The sequence below is a fragment of the Mycteria americana genome, chromosome 12 (assembly GCF_035582795.1).
Source record: "Mycteria americana isolate JAX WOST 10 ecotype Jacksonville Zoo and Gardens chromosome 12, USCA_MyAme_1.0, whole genome shotgun sequence".
Taxonomy (NCBI): Eukaryota; Metazoa; Chordata; class Aves; order Ciconiiformes; family Ciconiidae; genus Mycteria; species Mycteria americana.
The window spans coordinates 5,630,919-5,646,423 of record NC_134376.1 but is presented as its reverse complement, the minus strand read 5'-3'; the positions used below and the strand labels follow the sequence as shown (position 1 = coordinate 5,646,423).

General features: G+C 42.1%; 1 protein-coding gene across 4 annotated transcripts in view; it reads right to left on the bottom strand.

The window, feature by feature from the left end:
* Positions 1–15,505, bottom strand: part of CARD11 (caspase recruitment domain family member 11) — a 116,522-nt gene that overhangs the window by 14,627 nt on the left and 86,390 nt on the right. For all 4 annotated transcript variants that reach the window (XM_075515468.1, XM_075515469.1, XM_075515470.1 and 1 more), the window contains 11 exons: positions 13,627–13,839; positions 12,861–12,998; positions 11,968–12,293; positions 10,493–10,672; positions 8,389–8,541; positions 8,170–8,295; positions 7,490–7,687; positions 6,243–6,422; positions 5,158–5,212; positions 3,804–3,919; positions 2,512–2,615 (listed from right to left, as the gene is read on the bottom strand). In XM_075515468.1, coding sequence (XP_075371583.1) covers positions 2,512–2,615; positions 3,804–3,919; positions 5,158–5,212; positions 6,243–6,422; positions 7,490–7,687; positions 8,170–8,295; positions 8,389–8,541; positions 10,493–10,672; positions 11,968–12,293; positions 12,861–12,998; positions 13,627–13,839 — 1,789 coding nt within the window. The remainder of the gene's footprint in view (positions 1–2,511; positions 2,616–3,803; positions 3,920–5,157; positions 5,213–6,242; positions 6,423–7,489; positions 7,688–8,169; positions 8,296–8,388; positions 8,542–10,492; positions 10,673–11,967; positions 12,294–12,860; positions 12,999–13,626; positions 13,840–15,505) is intronic.

Sequence of the window (15,505 nt, the reverse complement as noted above, 5' to 3'; positions counted from 1 at the left end):
AACATGGGAAGCCTGTGAAACAGCAAGCAGATTCAGAAGGAAGAATTGCTAACAGCAGTGAGGGAATGAAGAAATTGCTGAAAACAAAGGGAAGCTGCTGACTGATGGTCTCATATGCGTGACTTACACCACACCTGCTTCAGCGCTGAGATAAATGGTTGCATAATACCTGCTGTATATATACTGCAGCGTGGTTTTTTTCCATGATAGATCAAAAATGTCAGGAGCTCACTGACGGACAGAGTGAATGCAAGGGAAGTGACTGAGGTGCATCAGTAAAGGAGTAATTTACCTGCTTGATTTAAAGTCCTTGAAGCATTTTATAACAGCTTAATGGTACCTCGCATGGTTACTCAGATACCTACGGTAACAATGGCAAGGTGGACCAAGCTTTTGCACAGAAACTCTTTCTGCCACAGCTCTGGTCCCAGTCCAGCTCCCGCTGACACAACCTTTCCTGTTAAGGGTGACTAGATTGGTTGGCCTTAAACTCAAAGAGCTAAAATTCACCAAATTTTGCTCTTAAAGAGATATTGGGGGTCTCCAGCCGAGTGAGGGACCTGTCTGCTTCACTAGAAGAACTTCATTAAAGCATGTCCTTTGGTTGCAAAGCTGTTTAAATAACAGCTTGTTGTTTTTCCCATTCAGAATGATTTGTAGGTCTCCTGTGGAGCTGATATTCCTCCTATTTGGCTTCAGGTGAAAGGTGAATTTTTGCAGCCAGTCTGGGGAGAATCAGCTCTTTTTACACCATGCATAAGCAGGGAAATAATACAGCTTTTCCTACATATTAAATTGTGATCTCACTTTTTTTTCACACAAATCAAGATCAGATGAACTGTGAAACCTGCAACGTGGCATGCAAATAGCAATTATTTTGGATTATGTGCACAAACAAGTTAAAAAATGTTAGCAGGCTAATTATAAAGTTATAAACTACAGTGAACTTTTGGGCATGCTCTTGAGTTACTTGACTTTAGTCATTATTAGCTCAAAAAAGTAAGGCCACATTCAAACCTTGCTCCAGGGTACCTTTTCCTTCCACATGCCAGTGGGAAAAAGTATCTAATAAGAGGAAAATTTTCAGATTTCAATACAGCTCATTCTTCCAATGCCTTAACATATGGAACAGGATATAGTCAGAGCTGTAGTGAAATAAGTCCACAAGATTAATGATATCCATGTAGTCTTTACTGCATTCTGTAATATACTGCAAATATTTAAATGTTCAGGCATGCCAAAGGCTTTTCAAGTTAAGCACCTGAAACATGAAACATTCAAATAATTAACAAAACAGCCCTTTTTCTCCATCTTGAATTAACGCACACACTTTAAAAAGGGGCTTGGAGGACAATATAGGAGAACCTAAGGAAGACTAGAATAAACTCTGCGTAAATCCTCAGCAGCCTACAAAACTGTGTGGGAGAACTAGCTGAGGATGCCCTCCATGGAAAGCTGTCTTGCAAAGCTTTACACAGAGAAAGAGAGGCAAAAGCAGCAGTCTGCCAGAGACGAGTTTGTTTTGAAAAGCATTAAAAATCTAAATAAAGTTCTAATAAAGATTAGAACTAACAAATAGATCTAATAAAGATCTAAACCCTCCACATATATTGCTTTCTTCTAAACCGGCTTGCTTGGGCTTTGTTCTTTTCTCCTTCTGCTTGGGACCTTTAGGGAATGTATTTGTATCTTCTGATATTTCTGATACAAACACTGATGCTATTGACACCACCAGCAAAACAGTATGTCCAAGTATTGCATTGCTATAAGCCTTTTAGGAAAGGGGTCAGTGCCATTTAGGGGACGGTGAGGCAGGCAAGGTCTCTCTCCTTCCTGCCGCTAACTTCCCATTCCCCAGCTGATGCGATTTCACTCGCAGGGGAAGTCCGCAGGGCCATGAGCGGACACAAGTGGAAGCTGCAGCAGAAGGGGAAGCGGAGGGCAATGCATCTCTCTGCCCTCATCGCTGTGCTGAGATACAGAGCCCCGAGCCTGACAAAAACCACCTCCCTCCTCCACTTCTCCCCCCCATTCCTCACAGACATTCAAGCATCTCTGCTCTATTTTGGCAGTTTACAGAGGAGAAGGAGGGGCTTTGAGAGAAGGGGAAAGGATAGGGACACAGACGCAGATAGCACAGAGCTCCTAAACAGGTAGCATGGAGCTGAGAAGCAGAAAGTGAAGCTGTATCAGTCTGCAAAGGTAGAGCACATTCTCCAATAGCATCGGTGCCTAGTCATTTCAGTACTCTTTCTTATTATGTACATTAAAAAAGTCAATGCTGCAGTGGTATCACTGTGTCATTCATCCCAGCTGAACTATCAGAGACTCATGAGTGTTTTAGACAAAACTAGGGATGAAGGACTGCAGCCCTGAGACGTTTAGAAAGCCAGTCCTGCTGCCTAACAGAAACTCTCCAGCTAGAGGTAGACACAAGGACATCTAAGGCTCTTTTTGCCTCCTCCTTGTGACAACAGGTCCTGGGCATATTTCACCAGCGTGCCTACCTACCTGCAATGAGGGGCATCTTCTTTGCAACGTCGGACTATTGAATCATTTCCTGGAGGCTCCGGAGTGGTAGACATGATACTGTCATTGCGATTTCTCAGGGTTTGCTTTTAAAAAAAAAAGTGACAGGAAGGTTCTCTGTCTTAAATGTGCTATCATTTCTAACTTACAGAAGCATTAGCCTGCTAGCTTGCCAGTGGTACTCTGCACTGTGAAACACACACAAGGGTAAGAAAAATTGATTCTAGACGCGCCGAATGCTACGTACAAGACCATTCATATTCATATATTCCAGTATTGTAGCAGTATGCACAGCTTGTGTGCTGGCACAGTACCTTTTTCTGTGACCACATGACCGGCTGATTTACCAAAGAATTTTAACTTTACCCTTGATGTGTGGAGTATGTGTTCCACAGCTGACATATAGGAGGAAGAGGATGAAAAGCGGAATGTATGTATACTTATATATATAAATAGTAGGAATGAGGAAGAAAAATACAGATCTCCATACATTCAATTATTAATCTACTACACTGGAAACTAAACTCTAAATTGTACTACAGGGAAGACAGTATAAGTCATCTAAATATCCAATAGATATGCCAAAGAATATTCCTAACCCAGCTAAGCTTATTACGAGTGGCAGGGAGTTCTTTCCTGGCTATTCTTGGATATAAGTTTCATTTCCTGGGGACAGCATTTTTCACGGTGTTCTAGAAAGATGTTTTGTTCTTTGTTATTAACACTCTGCAAGAGCACTCTCTCTGTCTGCTTGTCCTGCTGTGTCAGTGCTCACATATGTATAATGGAATATCTACCTTGGGAGATTACGGGGATACAGCAAGCAGGGAAGAAATGGTTTGGCTATGGTATGCAGAAATTTCCAACTGTGATCTGCACCCCTTTTCTCACTCACTGTTACTTACAGACAGGAAAAGCATTAGAGAACGCAAAAAACCCCTGAAAATTTTCTTAAATACATTACAAAGCAGCTTTTAAAGAAAATCTCTTCCTTCTAACAATAAATGTGAAATGGCATAAGGAGACAGTGAGAGGTCATAAATACCTTTGAAAAATCTTTAAATAAACATAAACCAATTCTGTGATTTTGGAAAAGGCTAATAACATGGTTCTAACAAAATGCTGGTAAAAGGATTAAGGGAGCCTCTGACAAGGGTCTTGAATGTGATCACAGCTGGGATGCTAGTGAAGTGCTAATACTGGGTTGTGAAAGCTCTGAACCACATTAGGAGAGACGGTTGTAGACAGGCAAGGGGCATCTGGAGGCTCCTTACAATTTTGCTGACTTCACAGCTGCTGATGGAGTTACTGATGGAAACAGAATTTGAGGAACTCGTGTCGGTGCGGCCATTGCTGGCATCAGCCCCATCTTCATCCTGTGCTCTGACTGCTGCGCTCACAGATGACAGAGAAAAATAGAGACACCAGAGAAAATTATGTCAGATCACTTTCAATACTGAATCTTTCACAGATTTGCAACAACACTTAGGATTATCTTTCCATTTCAGCTTGGTTCCCCCACGCTGTACTGGACAGAGGCTCCGGGAAGCACTCTGTGCCCTGTAGCTCTGGCTTCCTTTTCTTCCCCGTAAGATTCCCGACAAAGTACAGAAATGCATGCCACTCTGGACAGCCTCTTGCCAGCTTTTTCTTTCAACTCTGTCCTGTACGTTTTTATTAGCTCTATGAATACTATTTGACAAATTAAAGAAGGATTGTTTTATTAATTTATGTTTTAATGTCATCATCTGCATCTGGTAGTCTGCAATAAGGTTGGCTCACTGAATTACGCTTTTTTTACAACAAAAAATTTAAAACAGGGACCAAGAAGCTTGAGATCCCTCAGCAGCCCCAGGTAGCACAGTGTGAAGGTCATTGTGGACTCCTTCCCTTCCTCAGCACCTCTAATTTGTACTAATGTTGCACATTACCTGATTCCAAACATACTGTTTACAGGCAAAGTCTTGCAGCAGGAACCATGTTTCCCATCATATTTTGTACAACAGTGAGCATGCTGCTGCACATAACAAATAAAGGAAGTGCTGCCTAAAATGGTGTTTGGTTCAAGAACAGTGTTACATAAATAAGAGGAATTAGGAGTAGCTCAAACATGAGCATACGGCAACTAATTTGGTAACTTGGCAGCTGGCTGATGGGTGGGTCAACCCCCCTCCCCCAACTTTTGCAATGCTGTAGATTTCAAATTAATTCCTTTTTGCTGAAGGACAAAGGAACTCATTAGATGATCGCTAGATTAGGGTCTTCTCAGCTTTTTTCCAACAGCAAAAAGAGAATAGTATAACGACTTTTAGTACAGGTATTACACCGATGACTTTAAAATTTTTGTAAACTAAAAGGAAAACTGAGTAAACAGAAAATTTAGGTAAGCTATGGGATGCAATATTGTGCATCTGTGGAGGTATCTTTGGATGGAGAGGACGTTCAGGTAGAACACTTGACTACTTTAAATTATGACATCGTTCACTACAGGAGAAACTGTCTATTTTACTGACTTGGACTTAGTTAAGAATTTCCCCGGTTGGCATATTCATTAAAACAACTTAAAGAGATTAAATGAATGAGACAAAGCAACAGAAAAGGAATAAGGGCATGGGTGCTCTTTCTGACCTTGAAACTCTGATGTTTTGTTCATGCTGACAGGGGATTTAGCTCTTGGATTTATCTAAAAGAAAGAGGACAAAAATCAGCACAAATGCAGAATATTTGCCACACACTGTAAAACCAGATATTTTCACCCTTTTTCACTGTTATGCTGCAATAAATTTGCCCTCCCTTAAACAACAGGACCCAAAATTTAGAAGCATTTAGGTATCTAACTGCCTTTTGCAGTGAACGAGAGTTAGCTACCTAACTACTTTTAAAAGTCTGGCCCAAATGCATTGCAATTTCCAGATTCTGCTGAGGGAACAAAGAGACAAAAGGTGAAGTGGGTGCCTTGGGACTGGTTTCAGGCAGCTGTTAATACAACAGGCATCCTTTTGGAGTGTGCAATGTAAAAATGCAGCTCTATTGCCATAAGTAATAATGACAGGCAGAACTCAGAAAGGTTATGAAGGGCAGGGAGAATTCAAATGCAGATGAAAGGAGAGAGAAGCTCAAAACCCCGAATGTTAGATTTTATATTTTTTACGGTTCATGAATATAGCATCAGATAATAGTTGTATGAATGCAGCTAGTCACGGAAATCATGGACCTAACTCATGCTACTCCTTACTCTTAAGTGAGAGGAAATTGCCATTATTTAATTCTAAATTAGGCAGTTAATTTTGCTCTAGATTGTGTCCATTTCTTTCTATTATTCCTTCCAGCTGATGTGAGCTTTTCCACCAATGCTTTGTTTTCCACCTTCAGTTACTTGTGTGCTGGACTTCGGGCATTATGTCATTTTTTTTCACTACTGTTAAGGAAGCAAAGAATCAATTTCTTGACAACTCTCCAAGAATGTGAATGAACAGCAGAAGCAAGGAGAATACACAAAATGGGGAGAAGGGGCAGAAAATGGTCCATGAAGCCTGATTATATCTGCCTCTCAAGATGCAAATCTCCACAGGGCAAAACCCGAGAGCTCACTATCGTATACAAATCTGTTCTCATCTTTATAGCACAGCACTTTCAGAGGCATGACCGCAACATGTATTATGTCTCTTCGTTCTAACAGTCCCTGCACTCATCAGCCTCATATTAAGACACACCTGGATTCCCTTTAGATTCACTCTTCTCTTGAGTCGAGCTTGATCAGGCAAGAAGAATTTGTTGTCTTCTGGAGACTCTTCAGAAGTGGAGGAGTCATCTGCTTCCTGACCATTGGCTTTTGGGCCAGGAGTCCCAAAGGTCTGGGAGATAATGGTAATGGGTAGATTCCGTGGCAAACTCTAAAGGTGAGAAGGAAATACTTCACTTCTGAGACCAGTTTGGTACAACTCCTCATGATCTCTCTTTAAAGTAATCTGATTGAACTTTCTGTGACTCCAGTGCTTCAGAAGCTTATGCAGAATGTGGCTCTAGACCCAAATCGGTAATTTACAGAATCACAGAATCACAGAATCATATAGGTTGGAAAAGACCTTTAAGATCATCGAGTCCAACCATAAACCTAACACTGCCAAAAACCACCACGACACCATGTCTCTAAGTACCTCATCCAAACGTCCTTTAAATACCTCCAGGGATGGCGACTCAACCACTTCCCTGGGCAGTCTGTTCCAATGCTTGATAACCCTCTCGGTGAAGAAAAATTTCCTAATATCCAGTCTAAACCTCCCCTGGCGCAACTTGAGGCCATTTCCTCTTGTCCTATCACTTGTTACCTGGGAGAAGAGACCGACCCCCACCTCTCTACAACCTCCTTTCAGGTAGTTGTAGAGAGCGATGAGGTCTCCCCTCAGCCTCCTTTTCTCCAGGCTAAACAGTCCCAGCTCCCTCAGCCGCTCCTCATAAGACTTCTGCTCCAGACCCTTCACCAGCTTCGTTGCCCTTCTCTGTACGCGCTCCAGTACCTCAATATCCCTCTTGTAGTGGGGGGCCCAAAACTGAACACAGTATTCGAGGTGTGGCCTCACCAGTGCCGAGTACAGGGGCACAATCACTTCCCTAGTTTAGATGGACATTTGTGGGGATTTCTGTTCACTGGGGCACATTCCTCAAAAGTATTTGTAGTTTCTACCCCAGTGTAGAAATTAATTGTCTTTCTGCATTTCTTTCCCTTCCACTTAAAATCAAGCTGTGGAATGCCAGCCTTTGAGAAGCTATGTGCATGATACAGACAACCTGAACCCAACTGTACTGAAGAACTCACAACATTGACATTTAATAGAAGGAGGTTATTTTTTTCAGTTAATTCATGGAGTGAATTAAAAAATTGCCCTCTCCCTTTCACACCAAAATGTTTTTAAAAGCAAGTCATAAAAAAAGAACTCATGTCTGTCTTCCTCAGCCCTACCTGGTCGTGAAAGTTATTGTCCTTAGAGAGCCGTCGGAGTTTGCACTCTAGGTTAACAATGCAAGCTTCTTTCCGAACCACCTCAATTCGGAGTTCATCATTTCTCTCCTCCAGCTCTCGAATCTGCTTCCTGTATTTATCTTTTTCAATCAGACAATGTGAATACTGTGTCTGAGCCTCATCACGCGAGCGGAATGCCTGCAGTGGAGAGAAGAAACCTCTTTTGCACCTGGGCACCTTCTGCTGGTTTTGTTTGCAAGGTGTTTGGAACGGGGACTTCAGAACTGGTAACCATTCACCAATTAACACAGCAGTTAGGACCAGGATGTGCCACAGTAGTACCATTAAAAATTATGATGATGAGGGTGGTTCATTTCCAGTTCCCTCTTGGTTGGTGGCAAAATGCTCCAGAGTGCAAACTGGATGACTTGACACTAATATAAAGCCTGCAGTAGCTGTTGTTAAGATCTTGGTCCTGCCTGCCAGATGCTACGCTGTGGAAACAACCCAATATTATCCTATGTTTAATTACTGCAATACAAATTCCAACAAGTAGCAATTTCTTGTAACTGTTTATTTTTTAACGGTATTTTGGGTCCAATTACCCACAATTCCCCAAAGTGACACACATGAGATACAGGCTTTTGCTACTAATTTTCCCCACTTTAACTGTTAGATACCTGGTCTCGCTCCTTTTCCACCTCTTCTAGCTGTATCATCACAGTGTTCATACGGTGCTTGTACATCTCACAGTCTTTTCCTAGTGTTGAACACTTTAACTCCAAATCTTCTTTCTCTTCAAGATACTGGAAATGACACACTGTTAACCACCACTGCTCTCAGAGGTCTTTTGGGCACAAGCCTGAGATATTCCATCTTTCTATCCTTCCATTTCTCACCTTGTCTCTCAAGTCCTCTACATGACGAATCTCCTCTTGGAGATTAAAGATCTTGTTGACCAACTCATGACGATCTTCTAGTGCCTCTTTACGGTCATGTTCCAGAATATCCAAAATGGCTTTGTCCGAATCTGGCAAACTCCGCTTGTCAGCCTGAGGAAAGACGTTTTTAAGAGACAGGCCAGGGAAAGAGAAAACAGTATTACAGGGAGAAAAGTAACAAAGACAGTAACAAACAAGAGGAATAGAAAATGAACATGGTATTGCAATGGGAAAGCAGGAGAAGAGACGGACATTTGTTCATATTTTAAAGTAGTGTCAGAAAAGATGAATAAAGGCTGTCTTGCTGTCAGAATAGTCTGATGAAGGAACTGTTTTACTGTTTTATTGTACTGGCTATAATTTGATCCATTTTGGATTCAGTCACAATTCTTCACTCCAAGCCCTGCATTCAAAACTCTTCTCTATTAATCAGCTCTCTCTGAGCACAAAAATCACCCTTTGCCAAAGAGCATGGCCTAAGAAAACATTCAGGGGAATTTTTAAAGCATGCATAGGCTTTGCAGGGCTGTGCTCAGAGAATATTAAACATGCCTGGAGTAGCTTGTACCACTGCTTCATTTTCTGTAGTGTCTAGCAATATTTTTTCTTTCAGATTTAAAATTAACAAGATTACCAGAGCAGGTTCCAACAAATAAATTGCCATCCAAAATTTACTATAAATGGAAGATGAAAAAGGCATAAAATGCAAGCAAGTAATCTGCATATTTATTTTTAAAATACCTAGACTAAGTTGGAGATTTCAGTGGCATTTTGGTTACCTAATATTTCTAAGTATACCTAAGTATTTCTAAAACTAACTGTCTTTTGTTTATTTATACTTTCACTTAGGAGAATTTCAATCCTATTTTTAGCTATTTCATGCTTATTTCTCTGTTTCTTTAGGTGCTATAAGACCATTTCAATTAATTAAATAGATTCTACATGGACCAGAACTCCCAGAATCTTCTAGACTACACCCTTTTTCAACCTTTGAATTGGATTTGTATTGGAACTAAGAATCGTTAGGCACTGCTAGAGGCTACAGCCATCTCTGAAATGTATTCTATTGATAATTTTTTAAGTGTCATTTTAAAATGCCACAAGCCTTTTCCAGCAAAGTGCTAAGCACTCTCACATATATCCTAATATTTGGCTAAGCTCTTCACAGAGTAACACAGTGCTAAATTTGCTTTCTCCCCATCTGCCCAAACAAAGGTTAGTTAAGATCCTACGCATTACAGCAGCGTTCTACGGGGCATTTTGGTAACTAGCGACCACCCAGCTACAGAAACATTTATTACCCTCTGCTTCATTAAGACCTTTTGGCACAGATGTGACAATAGCCTAGAACACGGTACACACAGCCACTGTCAGAAATTTCTGGGCTGGCTATTTAACACAGCTTTGTAGTGACAGACTGGCACAAAGGACCACAGCAGGGCTCAAACATAGAGTTGAATGCTCAGCAATGAAACAGCTGCCCTCTGCACCTTGAAGGAGCCAACCTCTCATGCACAGCTTGATTTATTAGATGACAATTTTTTGGGGGTAGAACTCCTCCTCATGCATGTGTTTGTACAAGGAGTACTGGAGACAGCTGGGAGCTATATAACCAACGTTTTTCCAAACTTTGCACTTATGCTTATTGTAACTTTGCAGGTAGAGGTTTCACCCAACACTTCCTAGCATTATAGCAGGAGGATGTGTTGAGCTTGAGGTGAGGAGTGGTAGCAGATACCATGCCATCTCCTCTTGTCCATAGTTACCAGTTTCCCTGTTCCGTACTCAACTCCCTGTCCCCTACTGAAAACACAGGGGAGCTGTCACCACCTGCTGCTTCTCTGTGCCACTCCCACCGCCTCCTCCAGACACTTAGATCTTGAAGGGCAGCCACCAAGGCAGGCTGTGAGGAGACGTGGGGTGTGTGAGACAGTATGGGAGGAAAGTGTGGGGGTGCCTGGAGGCAAGGAGTGGTCGAAGCCTGCTGAATCCATCACCTGGCTAAGCAGGAGGGGTAAGCTGAAGTGTCTGGATTTTTAAATGTAGCAATCCGCTTTTATACCTGAATGATGGACTGTAACTCCTGGATTTTAGTCTTCATCATCTCATTTTCCCGCTCCAGCTCCAGAACCTGTTCCTTTTTGGGTCGGTTTTCAATATCATTTTTCAGCTTCAAAGACTGGTTCCTCTCCAGCTTGCATTCCTCTTCTACCTTGTTCAAGCGATGCTTCAGCTGGTCAATCTAGAGCAGCCAGAGAGCAGTGAGAAGGAGAAACAGGAAAGGAAAATCATTCCTAGCTCTGATATTGACTGCTCTGAAAACACTCTCACTTCCAGGTGAAAATGTACTGTCATAGGTGGAAAAAATAGCTTAAACTGTGCATGCTAACGAGCGGCAGATAATTGGATGTATGTGCATGTGTGTTGAATGTCCACAACTGAACTGTTGAACTCTCAAGCAGAAGCCTGCTATTTGCTAGCTACAACTGGCATGGGCTGGTTATAAATTTAGATAACATCTGGACTAAAAAAAAAAGCGGCATGTCCTCAATCCTCTAATAAGTAAAGAGATACGAAACAGAACTAACACAGAGGAGGCTGACCACACATTGCGCTTTTGCACATAGACTCTTTGGATTGGGAAAAACAGAGGCTTTGAGTTCTGGATAGGAAAGAGGGGTTCATAAAAAGAAAAAGTGGTTTCAGACAGAAGGGGACCTGGGAAGAAGAAGGTGATGATCCTGGCTAGAGGAAATATTTTAAAGTGGGGGAATATCCTAGAGATCAGATTGTTGCACAGGGATGAAGGCCAGGGGACGCCCAGGGACCTGGGCCAGTAACGCCTGTGACTGGTGACTGTGAGCAGCTGCACAGCATGAACTGACACGACTTTCTGCCCAACCATCCCACACCAGCAGGGATGTCCCTGCAGGGAAGGGATGTCAAACCCAAGAGAAGGCAGCGCCGAGGTGGGGGACCAAGCAAACGACTGCATGAAAAAACAAAGTGGGGTAAAACGTCTGGTATCATTGGTTCAAAAATAAACCCCAGGGTCCAGATCCACTATGGGTAGTTGTTTACTCTGCCTCATCTGTGACACACACACAAGCACGAATTTTATGGCACTTGAAGCATTTCTCTATATTTCCTAAATGGCCTCAAGCTGTTCCAATGCTCCATGGGCAACGTTTTGAATAAACCGCCAACAGCTGTAGTGCAAACCTGGATAACTGCCCCAAGATATTATTGAGCCTGAAAAGCTAGAAATATGTTTTTAGCAAACAATTACGGTTTTAAAATTTTGTTTTTAAATAAGTTATGTTCTGTTAATCCATTACAAGCATGTAAATTATCTGCCGTTAATACACATCACTGCAGCTGGCATTTCTGTACACCGATGCCTCTAATCATCTGGATGAGCAAAGCAAATGAGAGCTCTACACCTTTCTACTCTCAGAGAAGGTCTCATTTTGCCAGATGCCACTGGCATGCTCCATTGCTGCTCCTGATTAAAGCAGCCCAGAGCATTTATCTCACCTCTAACTGGAGGTCTCGGCTCCTTATCACAGCCATGCTCTTCTCGTCACTCAGCTGGGCATATCTCATGGCCAGATTGTAGTTCTCATCTTTCACCTTGACCAGCTCATCATTGTAGTTGTTCCTCTCCTCCTTCATCTTGTTGTATCTCTCCTGGAAGGTCAGCAGCTCTATCTTGTTCAGTTTTAGCTGCTTTCGCTCATCCTCCAACTGGCGAGACTTAGCCAGGAGTTCACAGCGCTGCATATCTTTTGTCTTTACTTGCTGCTGAAGCTTAATGATCTCATTCATTAGGAAATGGGTAAGGCCTTCATGTCCCTCCTCCACTGAAAATGTTTGAACAGCTTATCAACTTCTAATAAAGTAACTTTATACTAAGTAGAATCAGCAGAACTGAGTAAGAAACAAATGTCCCAGAATATGTGCAGAGGTGCAGAATATGCACAAATACATACATATTTGTATATCTAACTGGCAACAGTACAAATAATACACAGCACACTACTAGCAGAATCACAATACACACACTCAAGCCTGTGGAAATGGCACAAACTTTGTAAAATGAATCTGTACAAGTACACTTAATGTGAATGCTTCAAATTTGCTGCGCACATGTGTAGGTCATCAGTGTAATTTGGTCCACTGTTCCGATGTTTCTTATCTTGAGATTGCTTGTAATGCCTGTCATTCAATTTGAAGCTCTTCAGCTTCATTCAGACAACTGAGATGTTCCTTTTCTTTATACATTACCTGTTGCTAGCTCCTTTTGCATTGAACGGGACTGAAAAACTGCAGAATGCTGCTACAAGATTGGCTTTTATTTCCATTTCTTGCCTGAAATATCAAACCCAGTCCTTATTTCAACAGGATCCTTTGGGATTGATTCTACTCACCAACAATAGTGGAAAATCGCCGTGTAGGTTCTTTCCCTGTCACCAGTTTGTAGAGCTCAGGGTAGTAAAACTCCAGGCTCTCTAAGAAAACTACATAGCCCCTTTGGCCCTTGGTGTGGAGAATGTCCAGCAGTCGGCCTAAGTACAGAGAACAGAGAGAGAGGTGACGTACCAGCGCTACGAGCAGCATAAGCAAGTACTGTCTCCCTGAAGTCAAATCTCCTTAAGGTTCATCTCTGCCACAGCAATGCGCTGTGGAAAATCTGGCTGATTAATTGAGTTCAGCTGAACTCATAAAGTAATGCCACGTATTCTTTATGTTTGTGCTGATCGTTATTCTGAAGGAGTGCGGGAAACTTGGTCTCTGGAACAGAAATTTCAAAAGACACGTTATTCAGTGCAGCCTTTACCAGGCAGCACTGAAACACTAGGATGGCAGACCCTTCAGTGACAAATCATGAAGCATGGCAAGACAGCCGAAAACCTACTCTTGGAATGACATTGGCTGCTGCTTGTGTTAACTGAAATATTTGCCAAGGCTTTGATGGGAATATGAACCCCATGAGCTCCAGTCTGCACAGCACTGGAAAGAATAATTGTTATCAAAATAGTAGCAGCAGATTCCCCCCTTTACATTAAATCTCCTGTAAATGAGATACAGGGTTTCCATTTGATAATCTGCAATTTGATACAGGCTCCCTCCAGACTTAGCAAAACAATACTGTTCATATAGGAATACAGATGTAGCCATTCACAAAATAATTACCTGCTCGGTTAATTTTGGAGGGCAGCATAAGTGAGTTAAGCACCTCATCCTCATCTTGCTCATCGATTACTTTGCACTGCCGTAGGTATGGGGTCAGTTTGGCTGGATTGATGTACCGGCTCAGCATGTGCCGGTTGCATTCTACATTCTCCCACAAAGCTTCCTCCTCATCTTTCAGTGTCTCCAGGCAGTCATCCATCTCTGGCTCTCCTCCTTAACAAGAGAAACAATTGGCAAATGAACATCAAACAGGACAGTTTCTATCCTGTTACTTTTTTGTGCTTCCATGTCACATAGGATGAGCTTAGAATCACTTCTGACTAATGCTGGGTTTGCCCTATATTGAAACTGTTTGAACTGAAGTGCAGCCTGTCCACAGCTCACCTGGAAAGTGACAGTTCAGAGAGGTGCTATCTTGAGCCTATGAACTATTGCATATTGCTCTCTAGTGATGAATCTGTAGCTCAGCTAACTCCATGAAGGTCTCTACAAGTCACAGAATCCCTCTTCATATTAGAAGCAACGGTAAAGGGCACCGTGCGATGCAAGAAAGCATGTTCTGATATGAACATGCAGAGCTCAGCGCAAAGGCAAAAACTTGCTGCAGGCAACTAAGGCTTTCATTCTCACCTCCTTTGTTCCTCTCAGCTGGACTGATTTGAAGCTCCATTTTTTCCTGCATGTATGTGATCAGCCGACACATGTAAATGACTGCACCACAAGAATAGTTAACTCATAAGCAAGCAGTTACGTGTGTCTGCCTTCTGCAGCTGTGAATAGGTTGACTGATGTGTGGACGTGAATGCAAGTACCTGTGAGTTCAGACCTTGCCTTTCTCCGCATGAGTGAATAAGTATGAGCATTGTATCACTGACGTCTGAAAATGTTCTTGACTCATGCAAATATTATCACATGATTTCTGAGTGCTTGCTAAGCAATTTCCTGCCAACTCCTAATTTGTAACCACCTCATTAGAGAAGGTTACAAGGCAGGCAACAATGAGGTGAGAAAACTTGTACTAAAGTTAAGGGTAAAGAAGCTTTGTAGAAGTCTTTCCTTCTTAATTTTGTAATAAATGTTAACCTTTGAAAGAAGTCTTATTTTTGCATTCTAGCTTTCTCAAGATCTTGTGATCCAGGTGGCACAAAGAAGATAAGCTTCTATTTCAAGAGTTATTTTACCCCATCAGAGACCACGGTATAAGAAGAATGTGCAATTCTTAGGTCATATAAGATGAGAGCTGTGCTTTATGAGACTTTGCTGGTAATCAGTAACTAAAGACCTCAAAAGCAACATGTTGTTTTTCTTGGACCAGAAGAGTTCTCTCCATTGTGTTACGATTTCCTCAGCTTCCACTTTAGGAACTGCAGAGCAGCCTGGTTTACACTGAACACCACTGGGTAAAACCAGCTATTAATCTGTATAGCCAGGGGCTAATAACTCCTCATTTTGAAAACTAAAACCAAAAGTGCTAATCTGCTAAATAATGTGTTTGTCAGTGTTCTGTCATAATGAAATACAGAATAGTCCTACAAAAGTGCATGTTCTTTGCTTGATGCTTTCAAAGGCCTTCCCAAATTGTCCAAAATCCTAGGCCGGGGTTCAACGTCTCCATGAGAAAAATTTGGATGGGTTCCTGATACTATGGACAGGTTAGGGGAGTATTGCCAGGGGTTTTGTTCTTCTCCTGTACTCCAGTAGCTCTCCCAGAGTTCTTGTCTTTGTAGTTTCACATCTTAGGAACTACTTATTTAGCATTTGCTCTGCTGCTGGCATGTAGATTTCATTACTCCAGTGACTGCTATTAAATGGGCCGGGAGAGACAACAGTCCTCGGAGAAGACCAGGTCTGCTCAACGGGATCCAGAATCATGGGAGCG